Source organism: Prenolepis imparis, unplaced genomic scaffold (genome assembly GCF_030444845.1).
Source record: "Prenolepis imparis isolate NDT839.2.m4 unplaced genomic scaffold, iyPreImpa1.0 SCAF_307, whole genome shotgun sequence".
NCBI lineage: Eukaryota > Metazoa > Arthropoda > Insecta > Hymenoptera > Formicidae > Prenolepis > Prenolepis imparis.
Genome location: NW_028141465.1, coordinates 6,470 through 29,774, shown reverse-complemented (window position 1 = coordinate 29,774; position 23,305 = coordinate 6,470). Strand labels below are relative to the sequence as shown.

Genomic DNA, 23,305 nt, shown 5'->3' with positions numbered 1-23,305 from the left:
CACGTTGATATTTGCTATATTTTTTGTTTCACTAAAATATAAAAATTTATGATTATTTCTTTTATGCATATCGTATACTATGCATGTTATTAGGATCCACTATATGTGCATATTGTTGTGTGACGTTTATATGACAGTATTTGAATCAAATGATGCGGAACGTTGTCTTTTTTCGTGGCAATCACAATCGTAACTGACTTCGCAGATTAGACTGATTGTGCTTTATTTGCTGAGCTCTGTATGATTCATTTCGCTCTGCATGATCGATGATAGTCACAATCAATGTTATTTCCAACAGTTACTTTTTCTAACACAGAGAGAATTTTCTTTTAGAATTTACCTTCTTTAGAATTTACCCCAGAAAATCATGGTAATCGTGAGAGAATATAGTATGAAAAAATGTTTTAAATATTCTTGATTAATTTTACTATACTTTTAGTAAAATTAAACATATTTTATATTTTATTGTAATGAATATTATTATTTTTTATTGTGATAAATATTAATCAAAGAAATTTTCATAAAATTTTTTTTAAACCATATTGTCTCACGATTATCATGATTTTCAGAGTAAATTCTAAGATAAAATTTCTCTCTGTGAACAGTTTCCACGAAACTATATATATATATATATATATAGAATATAATTATTCGTGGAAACTGTTCACAGAGAGTTTTAATTTGTTAATTGCACTGCCTTACATTTATAATAAAAAAAATATTTATATTTACAATCTTCGTGAAAAAAGTGAAAGAAGTGCATAAGATATATTTAAAATTATATACAGCCTTACACATATCATAGACCTTTCTTTAAAGGAAACAGTAATTCATTAAGTGATTTTCTGATACATGCAAATGATCATAAAATGCTCTTTCCAGAGAAATCGTGATTGAATCGATCGTGCAATTGACATCGATTCAACCAATCACTTCTCGCTGGGTTAATGGTCAAATGTTTAAATTAAAAGATGCGGACAAATATTGTCCCGAAGTATAATTAATGCAATAAATAATTGGCAAGTTGAGTTTGCTTGTAGGTATTCTATTCACGTCGATCTATAGTAGCTTCATTCTCTAAATAGGGTTGCAAGATAAATTAATTTATGCAAATTTATGCTAATAAGAAGTAAGTTTACTATACATTGAAAGCATAAAAATAATATCTATATTATCCAAAATAAATTTAGGAATTTTTACGCTTCAAGAAAGCAAGTTTATTATAATACTTTATAATTATAATTTAATATTTTATAATTATAATTTATAATTATAAATAATATATTATTTGTTTTTTTATTCTATCGTTTTTCTACTTGTACATTTTGAAATTTGCGAAAAAAATTTGATTACGCCTGTGTGTATAACAATCTTTAATACAATTGAATATACTACATACATTTTACTGTACATTTTGATCGAAGAAAATGCAGTAATTATTGATTTATCAATTATTTTATAATTGGATCATAAAGATTATTATAATTAATCATGAAATAGAGTTTCAAAAAGTAATATTCAGATATAAAAACTCGTAATTTATACACATTCACTCACGCACACGAAGTTGACGTGTTACAAAGAAGTAATCGAGAGACATGAAGGAACATCGATTTGAGTATATCTGAATCATTGAGAAGATCGCATGGAACATTGATCAGTATTGATTACCCATAGTCGAGAATCTCGTAAAAATCGCGTAAAAAAGAAGAAAATTATTGTCAGGAACATTAAAAATATTATGTGTTTTACTAAAAGTATTGATGCTACTTTAACAATTTTATAGAAAATGAAGACTCATTAATATTATAAATCTTTATTTTTAAATATAAAAGTTTCAAAAACATATTTGGGCTACGTTTTAATATATGTATACGGCCACATTTATAATTATAAAAGCATAATTTTATACTACATAACATCTATTTATAAATGTGGCAATTTTAAATGTAATATTAACAAACTTTATACATACATCTTTTTTTGTATCAAGTTTTTTGTTTAAGCAGTTTTTATTTAAGTAAATTTTTTTAACGTCTTTTTTGTACAGTTTTACAGTTATACATGTAAATTAACATTTGTAAAAACATTTAATTTTCTTTAATAACAAATATCATTTACTTGAATAAAGTTTAGATCCAAACACAGTGGAATGGCTTTCTGGAAGCTGACCGGAGCTGCAATATACCTTGGATCCTTCGAGAAGTACGTGACAGCTTATTAATATTAGTACTTTTAGTTATATATATTATACGTACATGTCATGCCATAATAAGATAAATTGGAATCGTTTTTCAAAGAGTCATTTGAATCTTCTCTGAGGTAACACATAATCATTTTCTAATAAAAATAAAGCATTGACTAGCCCTTACATAATTAAAAAGTGCTCGTGATTTTCGCGCCATGTATACTGAATTAATAAGACAAAAATTAAAACATTAATATCCAATAAATTAAAATCTTTATATATCTTTATATAAATCTTTATATATATTCGGTAAATTCTTTAAAGCTAATCTACGAATCGCAAGTTATTATCTTTCACTCTTACATATTTCCTTTTGTAACAGATCACAATGCACATGATCAAGTTATAAAACTTCTAATAAATATATTATAGTTTATTACGTTCTTTGTTTTAAATAATACTATGAAATAACAATGTGCAATTCACGTATAATACAGACATCTATTTTCAAATATCTCAAATAGATGTGCAAAAACTCGTTTCTCCTTCATATGCACATGTACAAATAATTAATTAACTGTATCGACTACATAATATTTATTGCTTGCAATTTTACGTCTTCTATATCGCTTCTCACAAGTAAACCTCGGAGAACATTAGACGCCGATTTTTCAGATTTATTACAGTTATTTCCCATGTCAAAATATAAAGAAATCTGTCATTGTTTATAGCTTAAAATTGATTTTTTCATTTCTTTTAAAATTTTTTTAATTTTGCGCAAATACACGAATTTACACATATTTCAATTGTTTCTAATTTTTTAAGATAATAAATCTATCCGATTAAACGTAGTTAAAACGCGATATTAAAATTTAAACCTAATATGTATTTTTGTTGTTGTCATGTTCAAAATTGTTATATATAAGAATAAAAAATTTTAACATTAATGAGTCCGTTTACTCAATGTTACATTGATAAACACATACATATGTATATGACACTTTGATTTATTTATTCATGAATTTTCTGTAATTTTTTATACATTTTTATTTATCTGTAAATATCTATTTATATTTATAAATTTTTGTATAAAACTTACAGAGAAAAAGGCAAATTATTTTTTATTTAATACAATATTAAAAAATCAAAATTTTAGAGTTAAAATAAATTGTAACAAAACAATTACTAAGTATCGAAGTAAAAGATCAATACAATGAATCTTCGAATTGGCTCTGAATCAATAAATCAATAAATATGCGCAACAGCTATAACTCGCTATATGTGCGAATTTATATACTATTTATCACTTAATGTATATGTATACTTTACTATACACACATATTATGTACATATTTTCTCTCACGGGATACAAAGTTTATGATATCGTGCTCTTCAAAATTTGTTTGCGTTAAAAATATAACAATAGAAAAGAAATTTAACAAGTTATTTACACACACACACACACACACACACACACACACACGTGCGCGTACGCACACAGAAAGTTATAAAATTTCTATGACGAGGAAGAAAATGATAATAAAAACATTTATTGTTGAAATATAAACATTGTTAAAACTGTGAGTTCAACTTCTTTTTTTATAATAAACGCATTTATAAAAAAAGAAGTTGAATTATTTTATTATTTTTCAGTGTTAGTAAACGAAATATATGCTAAAGTTTAAAATTTTTCTTATGCAAATGTGTTAATAATAATATAGAACATTATACATATATTATATAATTATAAAGTATTGTAAGCGAATTTTATTGACTTTAAAAATTAATATCTCATTTTTTGTTAAAGATAATGCAAACCATTACATGTAATATTTATTTTGAAATATTTTCAAGCGATCCAACGAGATAGATCACACTTACAAGCTATACATCAATAGAACATTTTAAATCAACTTCTAGATCAAGGATTACTACATGTCATCAAACAACGAATCTGTGTCTAAGATTATTCTGATAACGTGACTGTATAAAATGAAATCGGTAAGAATATATCGGTAAGAAAGTTTATTATGTATTTAATACACTATACATTAATTTATCTACATGTTTCTAGTTGTGTATTATAAATTTAAAATAAAAATTATAGAATATCGAGAATAGATATTAAAAAAACAAAAAATTTTATAGTAATTTTATCTATCTTCATATGTCATTTCTAAAAGTATCGAAAATAACCACCTATTTGAACTGATACTTCTTGATAGATAAAACTTCTCTTTTCATATTTTAATGTCAAATGGTGAAACGAATTTTATACTACATAACATCTATTTTTACATGTGGTAATTTTAAATGTAATATTAACAAACTTTATACATCTTTTTTATATCAGCTTTTAATGTCAAGCTTATATAATGTCAAGCTTTTTGATTATGCAGTTTAAATTATTTAAGTAAATTTTTTTAACATCAACTTTTTTGTTTATAGTTTTACAGTTATACATGTAAATTAACATATGTAAAAATATTTAATTTTTTATAATAAAGAAATCTTTTACTGGAGTGAAACTTACAACAACCATATACAGTAGAGTACTTTTTCTGGATACTGAACAGAACTGCAATATATCCTAAATCCTACGAGAAGTACGTGATTATTCGTTAGTACTTTTAGTTAAATATGCAGTGCCATAATACAATAAATTAGAACCATTTTTCAAAGAGTCATTTATATCCTCTCTGAGATAACACCTATTGTAGGTCACTGGCGAATTTACGAAGCAAGGCAACAATTCTCCCATTTTCCAATAAAACATTAACTATCCTTTACATAATTAAAGGGCACTTGTAATTTTCGCGCTATGATATTGAATAAATACAATAATTAAAATTTTAATGTCTAATATTAGATGTTTTTTGTACATCATTCGATAAATTCTTTAAAGCTAATCAACGAATCGCAAAATACTATCTTTTTCACTCTTACATATTAAGATTTCCCTTTGTAATAGGTCACGATGCATCTGCATTCGATCAAATTATAAAACTTCTAGTAAACATATAGTTTATTACGTTTCTTTGAAAAATAAGATTATAAAATGACAATGACCAATTTACTTACAAACATATATAGAGATGTCTAATACAGACATATTTTCAAATATTTCAAATAAATGTGCAAAAATTCGTTTCTCTTTAATATACACATGTTCAAATAATTAATTAATTGTGCCGGCTAAATAATATTCATATTGGATGCAATTTTGCGTCTTTTATGTCGCTTCTTAGATCTATAATATTGTTCAGACAAATTTTAAAATTTGGTCTGGCATTCGCTACACCCCAGCAACGCTGCATCAAAAGATATAACAAGGATGGACAGTCGAGAGACATCTGCAACCTGCCTCCCTCGTGTACGTAATTCATCACTTCGAGATTAGATTTTGTAGAGTAAGGTTGCTCACCCAATGATGTAATCTCCCACATTAGTACTCCGAATGACCAAACATCGCTCTGAGAAGTAAATACTCCGTTCGCTAGGGATTCCGGTGCCATCCAGCGAACAGGAAGCAGACCTTCTCCTTCCTAAAATAAAATTTTAACAAAGATAAATCTCCTATTCTAATTATCCATTTTTGCAGTAAGTATTCTTAAGCAAGAAACTAATATTTTGCATTATACATTTTGTTCACTAATATTTTGCATTATACATTATATACATATATATTGGAGAAATATATATAAAAATATATACATGGTCTTCATTTTTCTTAAATTCTATTTGACTTAAAGATATAATATAATAATATAAAGACGATACAATAGAAAAACACTTTCAAAAAGTTTTATCTTTTTTAATTAATTATATCTACCTTGCGGTAATAGTCATCCCTGCAAATATCTCTAGCAAGTCCAAAATCACCGATTTTGACAATACGATTATCACGATCTCTCGCAGACACTAAACAATTTCGGCACGCGAGATCTCTATGCACAAAGCGCAGCTCTTCTAAATAGCAACAGCCTCGCGCAACATCTTCGCACATAGCGAGCAAATCTTGAAGACGCAAAGCGTGTAAATCAGAAGGTTGTAATATTCGACACTCTCTCAAATATTTTTGCAGATCAGTTTCCATTAATTCCAACACGAGTAATGGAGAATCCTCGTCTAAGCAGACAGCTAGTAAGCTTAACACATGTTCGTGTCTAAAATGATTCATAAGCTTAGCCTCTTGCAAAAATTTCTTTTTTTCTTCGACAGAAGCACACTTTTCTAACATTTTTATGGCAACGGAAGTCTCTGATCCCGGTTCTTCTAAATCCTTGACATTCCCTTGGTACACCTGCAAATCATGAAAATTAATGTAACTTCTATTAAAAAAGAAAAGATAATTTAATTTCTTATAACATTATACATATATATTTCGTTTTATTTTAAATAATTCAACGATAAAAAATAAAGTGCATATGTATATCTCGTAAAAATTAATGTATTACTACTTCTTTTAAAAAGTTGATTTATATATCCGAAAAAATTGTATTCTTATCTTAAGTATATGCCGCTTATCTTTATAATGTCTTTCAATAAAATAGGCGCCAAAAAGATCCTCTTAATTTAGGAGAAAAATTATCTAAAGAGATATTCTTTACATGCAAGAATACATATATAATTGATGAGATGTTTTTTTATTCGTGTATTATTAAAATTATTAATCGATATAACAAAAAACAGTTTTACAAATGGACATTTGTTACTTATTACATGTATATTTATATGTTACACATATAATTGAATATTTTTTATGTATTTGACATAGGAAAATACACATTTTTGATTATTATGTTATTATTTTTAATATTAATTGTAAACTTATAAATTTATTATAAATTTAAATAAATTTATTTTATTAATTTTTATCTTAAATTTATTATTAATTTATAATATTTATTTATTGCGGCGCTAAAGTTGCAAAAAAAATAAGAATGTATTCTCAATTTAAAAGCTGGAAATATTCTTATTCATTAAGAATATCTATTAAGAGGACTTATTAATGCATATCAAAAAAACAATTTTTTCGGTGTAACATTTACTAAGAAATATGTATTTCTTATTTCTACATCTAAACATTAATGACTTAAAATATGACGTTACGAAAAATTTACCATTCCAAATGCGCCGCTGCCAAGGAGTTTCGTTAGTGTGATTTGCTCTCGTTTGATTTTAGTCAGCATAAATTTATTTAGATTATATTGCAACGCAGGACTGTATAGCGCATTATGCTGAACGTTTCCGATAAGTACCTCATGTAGAATCCTAGTCAAAACTTGCTCGTTACCTTCTTTGCGTTGTCGGTATACTATTATAAAGTTATAATATATTTAAATAATATTGCAAATTTTAAATATTGCTCTTTTAACAAGTAAGTTAACTTTTTTTTAGAAAATCTCTCTACTTACTACATTAATCATAATTTGTAATTAAAAAAATGTGTATCAAATATACTTACAACAATAAATAAAGTAGCAGATGTAGATTACAATAACGGTAGCAGCAAGGCTTAACATCAATGTTAGATTATATTGGGTAGTTCGAATTCTTGATTCATCACCTTTGTTACATAAAAATATAGTTTTAATTTTTTTGTCTTATTTGAATATTTCTACTTATAATTTTATCATTAAAAATATTTCATTCTTAAAATTCTGTAATACATTTATATGTATGTCAAATAAACATATCATATTAAAATATCTACATATTATCATATTTACTTACCAAGTGTATGAAAAATAAATCTTTCATCAGATGGCCATGTAAAGTTTTCGTACTCAGGATATGTCAGTATCAAACAAAACATGTATGAAGTTGCCGGTAGCAAGTTTTCTATATAATACATTACTGTCCCATTATTTGTCTCAAAATTATCTGCAATTTGCCATTTTTGCATCACATCATTTTTGTATTCCAGTACGTAATGGATCGTCAAATTAACGCTAGGAATCCACGAAATATTCATATTGTTTTTGTTAACTCCGCTCAAAGTTATATTGTTCGGTTCCGAGTACGTGTACACAGTTTTGCTCAAACTGTCATTATATATATTGCTGTAGTTAGCTGGATACACACGTACATATACAAAGTATTTCTGTTCTGGCAGCAACGGTTGGATTATTGTAAAATGTTTGTTGTCTACTTTATTATTAATAAATAGTTCTTCTATGGGTTGCGTGCTGTACACCGAGTTAATTGATTCCCAATATACTTTATAAGTTACTGTCGTACAATTCAGTTTCGTGGGTGGAATCCAATAAACTGCCGCTATAGTTGGCGTCAGAACCTGAACCGTTACATTTTCCGGTGCATTGAGCTTGCTCAAGTTAGTTTTCAATATTACTTCCGACCTGAATTGCAGGTCCGTCGATAATTGATCAGAGTAAAAATTGCTCACAGCTAGCTTCAGCTTGTATTTTGTAAACGGTGTTAAATTCTGAATTTCATAATACCGCTCGTATGTCTGTATATAGAATTCATCGAACTTGTTAAGAAGATTCAAACAGCTTACGTAGATGATATATTTAATAGTTGGTATGTTGTTTTTGCATTTGTGCTTGCGAGTCGATTCTGTCGTATTAAATTTCAAAACAATACTTTTTGCTGTTATTTTTATTATTGTAATATTATAAATTTTTTCATCTGGTATAAGGCATTCCTTCCGAGGATATGGTTGTAAGGAGGATGATTTACCAAACGATATCATGGGATTAAAGTAATCCGTGCTTTTTATTATTTGCACGTGTTTAGATGCGTTTTTTTCACTGTCGACAAGTGCATACTTCTTTTTTAAAATATACAGATAATAATCTGATGTATTTACATAAAGTCCACTTAAATAAATGTTTGTTTTATCAGTTATAAAATATGACAGAAACTTTGCGCCCATTTCAGCAGTTGATATCGAATTGCATTTATTTATTTTAATGTTCGCAACAATTAATTCATAGTTTTTTCTCCAGAATATTAGCGGCTCCTCTGTATTTGTGATGTCAAGCTCCATTTGATTTGGTAAAACTTTAGAAGATGATGTTTTGTATGGACAAAAGGTCATATCGGTTTTTAAAAAAGATTGCACATTTCCTCCGTCAAGATCCGATTTCATTATTACATACTGTATATATGACTTTGCATTTAACCTTTCTATCCAGTATAAAAATCTGGAAAATATATATATATTATTATATATATGTATTATAAAACATAATTTTAATCCTGAAGATAAAAGAATAATAAACTTAAGTTTTTACAATTTTTTGATAATTAATGATTTTATGATTCGTTATATCTTTTTTACAAAATCATAGTTTATTACTGCAAAATTAGAAAATAATATAAATTCTTAACTGAAAGACACAAAAGTGTTCATTTTTTTAGTGAATAAAAGTTAACGTACCCCTTAGACGGCTGTAGAGTGAAATAAAAAAGATTTTCACTTTTCAAGATCTTATCATATTTGACTATACCATTTTGCCACATTGTTAAGTCCAGCTTTATAATGTATTTCGTTAAGTTGTCATATTCCATCCAATATAGATTTCTTCGAATCCAATCGATGCAAAGATTGCGTGAATGTCTTTTTAAACTAGTTATTTTTGTAATATTATTTTTATTCATATCCCCTAACATTAACTCATATATATTCTCATGCATATTAAAAATTATCTGGATCCAATAAATTTTATGTTCCGCTACAGAATAAGCCACTTCCATTGCATTAACATTGCTATTAAAGGTAAAGAGATTGACGTAGGTTCTTAAATCCAGATTCCATATTGCAATAGTGTTATTCACTGCAATCAATAATTGAGGTATCGGATTTTCGTGCGTCGTTGATACGTTCATTAAATCTGTATAAGGACCAGCACCAGCTTTAGTATACGCTCGTACTCGAAAATAGTACGTTGTATTAGGTTTTAGATTATGTTCTGTGCATTCCATTGTAGTTAAAATAGTTTTGTCGTCAAAGATATGAATCTTTTTTAGGTTCTCGATGAACCAACATTGCACTGTATATCCTTGTATCACTTTGTTTTCAAGTTTTGGTTGATTCCACCTGTAAGATAAAATATAGCCTTTTCATATTTAATAAATTTTTAACAGAATCAATATTTTTATATGTCTATGTAAATTTTAGAGAAAAAAAGGATATAGACTAAAAACTTTGATTCTTCACCTGAATGTCACAGAAATGTTAATTTTTCCATTTAGAAATCCATTGAACTCTACGAATGCTCTTGGCTCGCTCGGAATTATTTCTAGAGATTTTAAGATGGTACATATTAATATGTTTAAGTTGATTGTTCCGGTAAATTAAAAAAAAAAATAATAATTTAACGTGCAATAAAAATAAAGAAAAAAGTGAAAAATAAACATATATTACAAAATTAACATAGCAAGTTTTTAAAATAATGAAATAACATAAAACCCTTGTGTATTTGTGTGTGTATGTGTTTCAAGACTTGTGTTAGAAAAGTAATTGCTAAGTTATAATCAAAAAAACTTCCAATAAAATGCTAAACTCTTTTCTAAAATTTCCTATTGATTAACAAATCAGAGGTACATTATTTGCGACTGATTTAAAATAAACAAGAATAATAATGAAATTGATGGTGTTATCTAAATTTTGCTTTATTTTACATACAGTGTATACATTTTTTCTCTCTTTTCGACAGAATGAATTTTATATTATTTTTGTTATTAGAAAATGGTTTGATATTTTTTTAAATTTAATTTTTGCTCTCTCTTGAATTTACATTATACTTGCAACTTGTAAATTATTTGTTAATTTTTTATTAACGTTCTATATATTTATTGCATCTTACCAATAGATTCTGGGTTCATGGACATATTTGCAAATGTAACTTCATCGACTTCATCTACTTTATTTTTTATAGTTACGCTATCAGAAAAATTCTGATCCGCCTGGAGATTTTGTAAAATGAGATGATTGTTTTTTTCGGTCTCTGAAATATCCTTAATAAAATATAACATATAACAAAAATTAGTAATGCAGCTAAGCCAGAAATTCCACGGTATTTTTAATGATAAATAAAATAGTATATATAGAAATATATATGAACAAGATTACCATAAATAATAACATAAATGTCGAAATAACTAAAAGGAGCAAAACATTTTTTGATTTGTAATAATATTAGCTAGATATTTTTATTTATAATTCCATTCCTCATTTATAATGTGTTAAATATTATGTAATTTCATTTCTAAAATATTTACTCTTATTATTCAACATATTTTCTTGCGAAATATCAAACATGATTCTTATTTAAAAAAAAAAACTCACGCAGAATAGGCAGAATAAGGATTATTTAATAAGAATTCATAATTGTTTCTTTTATAATAAATGATATATGAAAATGTTACTCTCTTCGATTCCTGACGCGATTTTGCTGATAATTATAGCTAATGATTTAGTTTTTTTGCGATTGTTAGTTAACAATTTAAAGTAAGCGTGTTTACTTTTTAATAATCCGTCCGTTATGATTAAAATTTTAATAATAATATTTGTATTTCAAGAATCAAAATGTTTAAAATATTCTCTTTTATATGTGTTTGTGTGATTATAGAAATTATATAAATTTTTGTACTTAAAATCTTGTCGAAATTCTTTTTGATTATGGTTATATCTTTTAACGCGAACAAATTCTGGAAAACAGGATACCATAAACTTTCGATTGACATTACCACGATATAAGAATATGTGCATATTCTACATATAACTGTTTAAATGGATATCTATATTCATATGGCTATATAAATGGATATACTATGAATGTTATATATATATATACATCTATAAATTTTTACTAGTTAGATTGGAATAGATTGCTGTTACGTATATTGTTCATTTAACTATTGGCCCTATAAAGTTAATTGATACAATTTGAATTTTATTATACCAATATAGTCGACACTCCATTATATGTATATAGCACAAATGTAACTATCCTTGAGACAAAAAAATGACGCTGACTCTTTGAATTAATTTAGCTAAAAAAAAAAAGTCACAAGTCTTATTATATCATTAAATAATTATAAATATTTAATAAAGTAAATAAAATCTTTTTACAAATTGATGAAATATCACGTAAAACTCAATTCAAGTGCCATATATATATGTATATATGTATCAAAATAGTGGTAAATTAACAGAAAATCTCATTAATATTAATAATTATTATTCTTAAAAATAGCAATAGAAACACAAACATAATGCAGTCAAGTTTTAATATTTCGTCTTAATTAAGTTTAACTTTGTACTATATTATACATCCTTTATAAACAAAATATAATTTTCAAGCTTTATACATCCTTTCTCATTGCATCATACTTTTTAGTTTTTTGTATAGTTTTATTTTATTATACAGTAAGTAATATTTTTATGTTACACGTTGTAGTTACTCAAATAAACTGCACAATTACTTGTAATAACATTTAATTGTTTTTTAATAAAGCAAAAAAAATTTCTTACCTGCATAAATGGATTGTCCGTGACGGTATGATTCTTTGTCAAAATCGCGATAGCTGCTTTCACCAGCATTAAACTTTTCAATAAAACGCATAATCTCATCTTAAACATAATAATCTCTTCCTTCGGTGAATGTTGGCGCTCAATTTTTAGTCACCAGTATTGTTTTTCTTTTTATTCTATGGATGATTCAGATTTGATCTAATCGACTCGATACTATATTATGAGCTCGATGAATTCTTTAGAATCTAGTTTGCGAATCGCGTTACTGTCTTCCAATATTACATTTTAATATATCTTTTTATAATCAATCACAATATATATATCTTAGATCATATGAAGGAATTTTTAGTAAATAGTAATTTTTATAATTTTTCGATGGGAACCAATAACAATACGAAGCAACACGTATTCACTTGATTGTATCGAATATAATAATATATTTTTGTTGTAATCCTCTTTTAATATTTAGTAAAAAGATAATCAATAAAAAGGTAATCGAACAATTTATAAGCAATACGAAAATTATAGAATTATAGATTTTCTGTCACTTTCACCTCTATACAAGCATCAAATATTATCCACTTTGATATTTGTGATATTTTTTATTTCACTAAAAATATAGAAAATTAGGATTACTATTTTTATGCATATTGTGCATACTATGCATCTTTTAGAATCCACTATTTGTGCATATTGATGTGTGATGTTTATATGACAGTATATTATTTGATACAAATAACGCGCAACATTGTCCTTTTTCATGGCAATCGCAATCGTAACTGACTTCGCAGACTAGACCGATCTGATCATGCTTTATTTGCTGCGCTCTGTTTATGATTCATTTCTCTCTGCTTGATCGATGATACTCACAGTGTTTCTTCCAACAGTTACTTATTCCAACAGTTTTCACGAATAATTATATTCTATATATATATACGTATATGTATATCCTATATGAGGCGCATTTTTAAAGTAAGATCCGGTTTGAAATAAGAAAAGATCTTGACATATACATTTTATTCATTATAATCAAAAATTTCTAGCTTACTTTATTGCAATAAATTTTTTGTTCTGCTATCGAACAAGCGAATTCAAACATCGTATTAAAATAATGATTAAAGAGATTAACGTAGGTTCTTAAATGCAGATCCCATTTGAATACTTTTATGCAATACAATCAATAATTAAGGTATTGGATTTTCGTGCGTTGATACGTTCATTAAATCCGTATAAACGTCTTAAATAGCTGATTTCTGTCCAAAAATATTAATGAAACGTTAGTTTGTTAATTAAATGTTAAAATAATAATATATTAAGAATATTAAGATAGTAATATGTTGTAAAATAATATGCTGTAATATCTTATCCGCGAATAATACTTTTTTTACAGAAATCAATTTATAACTGTCAAAAATATTAATCCAGTTTAAAATATTGTAACATATTAATTAAAACATTACTTTTACTTATGTAATATATTAATATGAAAATTTAATTAGCAAATGAACGCATCAAATAGCTGTTTTTTCAAGTGTTAATTTTAAGTGTTAATTTGCTAATTATATTGTAAAATAATGTTAAAAAAATTTAAATAGTGATATGTTGTAAATAAAATGTTATAATACCTTATCCTGGATTAATATTTTTTTCACAGAAATTAGTTGATAATTGTCAAAAATATTAATCGAGTTTAAAGTATTATAAAATATTATTTTTAATTCTTTAACATATATTACTATTATAAATATTTAATTAGCAAATAAACGTCTTAAATAGCTGATTTCTGTCAAAAAATATTAATAGTGCGGTGATTTGTTAGTTAATTTTCAAATAATAACATATTAAAAATATTAGAATAGTAATATGTTGTAAAATAATAATATATATTATTTTTCATTTGATCGGTTTTCTACTTGAAAATTTTGAAAAATTGCGAAATTTAATTACGCTTATATTATTGTTTTTGATACAATCGAATATACTACACTCGTTACATTGTACATTGGGTATAATCGAAGAACATATACTATATAGTTTTATAGCTTCATTATATAAATCATTATAATCGATCTTGAAATAGTATTATCAAGTAAGAGAAAACTCAAAATTTATCGAGATACATGGACGGGAGAACATCAATTCGATTAGTGGTATCTAAATCATTGTGAAGATTACATGGAACATTGGTCATAGTCGAGAATCGTATGAAAGCCGATCGAGTATAAAAATATCAAGAAGAGAAAATTGTTATGTTAAAAACGTTACAAACGTTATGTGTTTTACTAAAACTGTTAATGCTAACGAAAATGACCATAACGTTTTCGTCAGGAAATCTAGGGATTCTGGAGGATCTTTGAAGCTCCGGTCCAAGAAGTTACAAAGAAAATTATTTTCGTATACTCTAATTTATATACTTTACGCTAATAATAGATTTTTTTCATGAAGAAAATTGAATGTTATATATTGCAGACAATACAGTATTTGTGTAATTAAAACTGTATAATACGTAAAACTAAAGAGTTTTAATTTTAAAAAAATGTATATAAAGTTTATTAATTTTACGTCACTCATTCAAAAATCAATGTTATGTAATCAAATTAAAACTTATAATTACATTTAATTCAGACGACATTTTAAAATTATTAAACAATATGTATTATTATAATATAATTGTTAGATTTAAAAGAAAGAACTTAAAAAATTTATGATTTCGTTCACTTTATTTTTTTTTTTTTTTTGTTACTTAATTAGTATGTGACACATTTACATAAATTGTTTGTAATTTCTAAAACATTTTTATTTCTCTAGATATGTTCAAATTTACTAATATTTATTTAAAACTTGCAGGGTAATTTATTTTTTATTTAACGAAATTTATATAGAAAATCAGAAAATTTTAGTTAAAATAATTCGCATGCTCAACGGCTACTAAACATCGAAGTGAAAGATTGGTGAAGTTGAACTTCGAATTGATTCGGGACAATTAATCAATCTATGAATAATATGCGCAATAAGCTGTCACTTTTGCTATATGTGAGAATTTATATACACTATTTATCACTTAATGTATATATATAGGTATATATATATGTTATATATGTATGTTCATAGTTTTATCAGACATAAATCTAAAGTTTATAGCATTGTGCTCTCGAGAAAATTCTTTTGCATTAAAAAATATTTCATAAGATGTTTTTAAATACAGGAATTTATAAAATTTTTATGATCATGAAGAAAATGATAATAAAAATATATATATTTTATATATATGTTAAAATATAAACATTATTGAAACTTTAGTGATAACAAACGCACTCGTGAAAAAGAAAGTCAAGTTAAGATAGAGTTACTTATTAGAAGAAATTAATTAATTATTTTGAAACTAATATAAAAACTGAATTATGAGACAAAATTCCTTCAACAATCGAAGAAAGTCATGCTCCCATGATTAATTTACTAAGAGAAATAGTTCTTACTTAGAGAAAAAATACAGAAAAAAGTTTCTTACTTGTTTAAAGTTTTAAATAAACATGCAATGCCATAATGAGATAAGTTGGAATCTTTTTTCAAGAAGTCATTTGATTCTTCTCTGAGATAACATCTATGCAACTAGCGAATTTACGGAGTACGGAATTCTCTACCACTTTCTAATAAAGCATTGACTTGGCCTAATTGAAAACCGATTGTCATTTTCGTGCTATGGTACTGAATTAATATGATAATATATAAAATTTTAATCTCTAAAATGATATACTTTTTATTTATCATTCGGTAAATTCTTTAAAGCTAATTTACGAATCGCAAGTTATCTTTCTCTTACGTATTAAGATTTCTCTTTGTGACAGATCACGATGGATCTGCATTCGAGCAGTCATACAACTTCTAGTAAATATATAATTTATTACGTATCTTTGAAAAATTAATTATGAAATGACAATGATAAGTTTACATACAGATATATATATATATATATATATATATATATATATAAACGTATAATACAGACAGTATAATTTCAAATATCCCATAGATGTAAAACTCATCGTTTCTTCTTAACATACATATATACAAACAATTAATTAATTGCCGGCTATATAATATTCATTGATGCGTCGGATTCAGTATTGCGTCTTCTGTGTCGCTTCTTAGAGCTATAATATTATTCAGACAAAGTTTAAAGTTTGGTCTATCATTCGCTGCACTCCAGCAACGCTGCATTAGTTGGTATAACGAGGATGGACAGTTGAGAGGCATCTGCAATCTGCCTCCCGTGCGTACATAATCCATCACTTCGAGATAAGTTTTGGTAGAATAAGGTTGCTCATCTAACGATGTAATCTCCCACATTAGTACTCCAAATGACCAAACATCGCTCTGAGAAGTAAATATTCCGTTTATTAGGGATTCCGGTGCCATCCAACGAACAGGAAGCAGATCTTCTCCTTCCTAAATTATAATTTCAATAAAGTTAAATCTTCTATTCTAATTATCAATTTTTTAAATAAGTATTCTTGAGCAAAAAACGTTTACTAATATTTTGCATTATACATGATATGCATAAATGAATATTAGAGAAATATATATGAAAATATATACATAGTTTTCATTTTTATTAAATTCAATTTGACTTAAAGATATACAATAATATTATAAAGACGCAACAATAGAAAAATATTTCCAAATAGTTTTATCTTTTTTAATTAATTATATCTACCTTGCGGTAATAGTCATCCCTGTAAATATCTCTGGCAAGTCCGAAATCACCGATTTTGATGATACGATTCTTACGATCTCTCGCAGACACTAAGCAATTTCGGCACGCGAGATCTCTATGCACAAAGCGCAGCTCTTCCAAATAACAGCAGCCTTGAGCAACATCTTCGCAAATGGCGAGCAAGTCGTGTAGACGCAAAGCGTGTAAATCAGAAGGTTGTAATATTCGACAATCTATCAAATATTGTTGCAGATCACTTTCCATTAATTCCAACACGAGTAATGGAGAATCCTCGTCTATGCAGACAGCTAATAATCTTAAGATATGTTCGTGTCTAAAGTGATTCATAAGCCTAGCCTCTTGCAAGAATTTCTTTTTTTCTTCCTCGGAGGCATACTTTCGTAACATTTTTATGGCAACGGATGTCTCTGATCCCGGTTCTTCTAAATCCTTGACATTCCCTTGAAACACCTGCGAAATAATGAAAATTAATGTAACTTTTATTAAAAAAGAAAAGATAAGTTAAATTCGTATAACATTATACATATATATTTTGTTTTATTTTAAATAATTCAACAAAAAAGAATAAAGTGCATATGTATGTCTCATAAAAATTATTGTATTACTATCTCTTTTAAAAAGTTGATTTATACAACTTTTACTGTAACTTTCACTGTAACTTTTATTGTAAGAAATGTGTATCTCCCATTTCTATATCTAAACATTAATGTTTTTTTAAGCTTAAAATATGACGGTACGACAATTTTTTACCGTTCCAAATGCGCCAAGGAGTTGCGTTAGTGTTATTTGCTCACGTTTGATTTTAGTCAGCATAAATTTATTTGAATTATATTGCAACGCAGGACTGTATAGCGTATTGAGCTGAATGTTTCCGATAGGTACCTCATGTAGAACCGTAAGCAAAACTTGCTCCTTACCTTCTTTGCGTTGTCGGTATACTATTATAAAGTTATAATATATTTAATAAATATTATTATGCATTGCAAATTTTAAATTTTGCTCTTTTAACAAGTAAGTTAACTTTTTTTTAGAAAATCTCTCTACTTACTACATTAATCATAATTTGTAATTAAAAAAATGTGTATGAAATACTTACAACAATAAATAAGATAGCAGATGCAGGTTACAATAACGATAGCAGCAAGGCTTAACATCAATGTTAAATTATATTGCGTAGCTCGAATTATCGAATCATCACCTTTATTACATAAAAATATAGTTTTAATTTTCTTGTTTTATTTGAATATTTCAACTTATAATTTTATTATTAATAATATTTAATTCTTAAAATTCTGTAATACTATTATATGTAAGTCAAATAAACAGATCATATTAAAATATCTACATATTATCATATATTTGCTTACCAAGTGTTTGAAAAATAAATCTTTCATCAGATGGCCATGTAAAGTTCTCGTATTCAGGATATGTCAGTATCAAACGAAACTTGTATAAAGTTGCCGGTAGCAATTTTTCTATATAATACATTACTGTCTCATTATTTGTCTCAAAATTATCTGCGATTTGCCACTTTTGCATCGCATAATTTTTGTATTCCAGTACGTAATGGATCGTCAGATTAACGCTAGGAATCCACGAAATATTCATATTGTTTATGCTAACTCCGCTCAAAGTAATATTGCTCGGTTCCGAGTACGTGTACACAGTTTTGCTCAAACTGTCATTATATAAATTGCTGTAGTTAGCTGGATACACACGTACATATACAAAGTATTTCTGTTCTGGCAGCAACGGTTGGATTATTGTAAAAAGTTTATTGTCTACTTTATTATTATTAAATGGCTTTTTTATCGGTTGCGTGCTGTTCCCCGAGTTAATTGTTACCCAATATACTCTATAAGTTACTGTCGCACAATCCAGTTTCGTGGGTGGAATCCAATAAACTGCCGCTGTAGTGTGCGTCAAAACCTGAACCGTTACATTTTCCGGTGCATTGAGTTTGCCCACGTTAGTTTTCAATATTACCTCCGATCGAAATTGCAGGTCCATCGACAACTGATCAGAGTAAAAATTGCTCATAGCTAGCTTCAGCTTGTATTTTGTAAACGGTGTTAAATTCTGAATTTCATAATGCTGCTCGTATGTCTGTATAAAGAATCCATCTAACGTGTTATCGAGGTTATTATTCAAACAGCTTACGTAGATGATATATTTAAGAGTTGGTATGTTGTTTTTGCATTTGTGCTTGCGAGTCGATTCTGTCGTATTAAATTTCAAAACAATACTGTTTACTGTTATTTTTATTATTGTAATATTATAAATTTTTTCATCAGGTATAAGGCATTCCTTCCGCGGATATGGTTGTGAGGATGATTTACCAAACGATATCATGGGAATAAAGTAATCCGTGCCTTTTATTATTTGCACGTGTTTAGATGCGTTTTTTTCACTGTCGACAAGTGCACATTTCTTTTTTAAAATATAAATATGAGAACAGAGTCCATTTTCGTTAAGTTTAATTATATAAATGTTTGTTTCATCAATTATAAAATATTGCAGAAACTCCGTGCCAATTTCAGCGATTGAAATTGAATTACATTTATTTGTTTTAATGTTCGCCACAATTAATTCATTATTTTCTATCCAGTATATTAGCGGCTCCTCTGTATTCATGATATCAAGCTTTACACCAAAATCAAGTAGTAAATATGATATTTTGTATGGACAGAAGGTCATATCAATTTTTAAAAAAAATTGCACATTTCTTCCGTCAAGATCCGATTTCATTATTACATACTGTGTATATGACTTTGCATTTAACATTTCTATCCAGTACAAAAATCTGGAAAATATATATATATATTATTATATATGTGTATTATAAAACATAATTTTAATCGTGAAAATAAAAGAATAATAAACTTAAGTTTTTACAATTTTTTGATAATTAATGATTTTATGATTCTTTATATCTTTTTTACAAAATCATAGTTTATTACTGCAAAATTAGAAAATAATATAAATTCTTAACTGAAAGACACAAAAGTGTTCATTTTTTTAGTGAATAAAAGTTAACGTACCCCTTAGACGGCTGTAGAGTGAAATAAAAAAGACTTTCTCTGCTCAAGATCTTATCATATTTGACTATACCATTTTGCCACATTGTTAAGTCCAGCTTTATAATGTATTTCGTTGAGCTGTCATATTCCATCCAATATAGATTTCTTCGAATCCAATCGATGCAAAGATTGCTTGAATTTTTTTTTAAACTAGTTATTTTTGTAATATTATTTTTATTCATATCCCCTATCATTAACTCTTGTATATACTCATGCCCATTAATAAATAAAAACTGGATCCAATAAACTTTATGTTCAGCTACAGAATAAGCCATATCTGTTGCAATAACAATGCTATTAAAGGTAAGGACATTGACGTAGGTTCTTGAATTCAGATCCCATATTCCAATGGTATTATTCACTGTAATCAATAATTGAGGTATCGGATTTTCGTGCGTCGTTGATACGTTCATTAAATCCGTATAAGGACCAGCACCAGCTTTAGTATGCGCTCGTACTCGAAAATAGTACGTAGTAGTAGGTTTTAGATTATGTTCTGTGCACTCCATTGTAGTTAAAATAGTTTTGTCGTCACAAATTTGAATCTTTTTTAGGTTTTCGATGAACCAACATTGTACTGTATATCCTTGTATCACTTTGTTTCCAAATTTAGGTCGATTCCATCTGTAAGATAAATTTTAGTCTTTTTATATTTAATAATTTTTTAACAAATTTAATATTTTTATATGTTAAATTGTAGAGAGAAAAAGGATATAGACTAAGAACTTAGATTCTTCACCTGAATGTTACAGAAATGTTGATTTTTTCATTTAGAAATACATTGAACTCTACGAATGCTCTTGGCTCGCTCGGAATTTTTCCTAGAGATTTTAAGATGGTACATATTAATATGTTTAAGTTGATTATCTCGGTAAATTAAAAACAATAATAATAATTTAACGTGCAATAAAAATAAAGAAAAAGAGAAAAAATAAACATATGTTAAAAAATTAACATAGCAATCAAAAAGACAAATCCAGCGTTCCATAATGATAAGATGGGAAATGTTATTCTTGCTGTGCCTCTCAGAAAATACACCGATGTTAAAATATTGATGATATTTCGCTCGTCATGGTCGTTTGATATACTTTAATTATTATATTATTTAAGCGTTTGTTTAAGTTAGAATTTGTACTGAGGAAGACTAAGTAAGTCGAAACGTCTACATGTTAAGAATTTACATGTTATTAATTTTAAGAGCATGATTAAATGAATTTATTATATTATATTATATCTATTTATTTGCTCGTTAGTTGGCCTTTCACTATATTCCATTATTATTATTTATTGCGTTAACATAGCAAGTTTTTAAAATAATGAAATGACATAAATCTCTTGTGTGTGTGTGTGTGTTTCAAGACTTATGTTAGAAAAGTAATTGCTAAGTTATAATCAAAAAAGCTTTCAATAATGTGCTAAACTCTTTTCTAAAATTTCCTATTCATTCACAAATCAGAAGTATATTATTTGCGACTGATTTAAAACAAACGAGAAAAACAATGAAATTGATGATGTTATCTAAATTTTGCTTTATTTTACATACAGTGTATACATTTTTTTCTCTCTTTTCGACAGAATGAATTTTATATTATCCTTGTTATTAGAAAATGGTTTAATATTTTTTAAATTTAATTTTCACTCAATCTGGAATTTACATTATACTTACAACTTGTAAATATTTTGGTAATTTTTAATTAACATTCTATATATTCATTGCATCTTACCAATAGAATCTGGGTTCATGGACATATTTGCAAATGTAACTTCATCGACTTCATTTCTTATAGTCACGCTATCAGAATAATTCTGATCCGTCTGGAGATTTTGTAATATGAGATGATTGTTGTTTTCGGGCACTGGACTATCCTTAATGAAACATAACATATAAAAGAAATGAGTAAAGCAGCTAGGCCAGAAATTTCACGGTATCTTTAATGATAAATAAAATAGTAAATATAGAAATATATATAAATAAGATTACCATAAAAAATAACATATATGTCGAAATAACTAAAATGAGCATAAAATTTTTTGTTTTGTAAAAATATAAGCCTGATATTTTTATTTATAATTCCATTCCTCATTTATAATGTGTTAAATATTATGTAATTTTATTTCTAAAATATTTATTTCTAATATTTTTCAACATATATTTGGGTGGACTTCCGAATACGACCCACGCCCGATTGCTATGAATTTTTGTAGAAACATTGTAAATGATGTCAAATGAATGTCCTTAAGTGGATTTTCACCGATACAAACATTTAATGCTAAAAATATTAAAATAATGTTCTGTATAAATTATTGTCTTTACGATTTACGAATTACGAAAGACAATATGACTGATCATTTGTGTGAGTTTCTGTGGAGGCGAGATGTAAAAAAACAAATTAGATCCATTAAAAAAATTAATTGAAGACATTAAAGATGTATATTCTGGCTAAAAAAAGAATAATATAAATTGTTTCTTGTTGACGTTTTCGTTCTGATATTCTATTTTTGTATTTCTTAGGATTCTTTATATATGTATATTGTATATCTTAGGACGCTTTATATATATTTGGTATTAAATGTGTTATGTTATTTGAATATATCTTTCTTGATTGTCTATTAGTCTATTGGAATTCACTGTGTTTAGGCATACCAGGTGTCCCATTTTAAAGGACCCACTCAAATATCTCATTGTCAGAAACACTGAGTTAAATCGAAAAATGTTTCCTACAAAAGTTGTAGTGTTTCGAGGGGGACATAACATAGTAATATTCATTTGACCTTGGGCGGCATCTCCAAGGTCA

At 26.8% G+C, this 23,305-nt stretch overlaps 1 protein-coding gene across 1 annotated transcript; it reads right to left on the bottom strand.

Moving 5' to 3' along the window:
* Positions 1-4,729: 4,729 nt before the first annotated feature.
* LOC145948257 (uncharacterized) lies at positions 4,730-22,394 on the bottom strand. Its single transcript, XM_083057993.1, has 18 exons — positions 22,235-22,394; positions 21,250-21,331; positions 20,472-21,134; positions 18,798-20,233; positions 18,527-18,628; positions 18,181-18,368; positions 17,410-17,880; positions 16,974-17,141; positions 16,318-16,400; positions 12,696-12,768; positions 11,026-11,176; positions 10,377-10,458; positions 9,597-10,256; positions 7,925-9,360; positions 7,656-7,757; positions 7,312-7,505; positions 6,021-6,491; positions 4,730-5,733 (listed from the first exon to the last, which is right to left on the bottom strand). The coding sequence occupies exons 1-18, from the start codon at positions 22,392-22,394 to the stop codon at positions 5,395-5,397; spliced, it is 6,861 nt and encodes a 2,286-aa protein (XP_082914119.1). The 3' UTR covers positions 4,730-5,394.
* Positions 22,395-23,305: the final 911 nt, after the last annotated feature.

What these genes read in the sequence shown, in the direction of transcription:
- LOC145948257 (XM_083057993.1), bottom strand. Translation starts at nt 22,394, where the DNA reads ATGTTATGTTTCATTAAGGATAGTCCAGTGCCCGAAAACAACAATCAT. An exon ending in CATGAACCCAGATTCTATTG is followed by an intron (nt 21,332 to 22,234) that starts GTAAGATGCAAT and finishes TAAAATCTCTAG; the next exon opens with GAAAAATTCCGAGCGAGCCA. An exon ending in ACTCTACAGCCGTCTAAGGG is followed by an intron (nt 9,361 to 9,596) that starts GTACGTTAACTT and finishes TATATTTTCCAG; the next exon opens with ATTTTTATACTGGATAGAAA.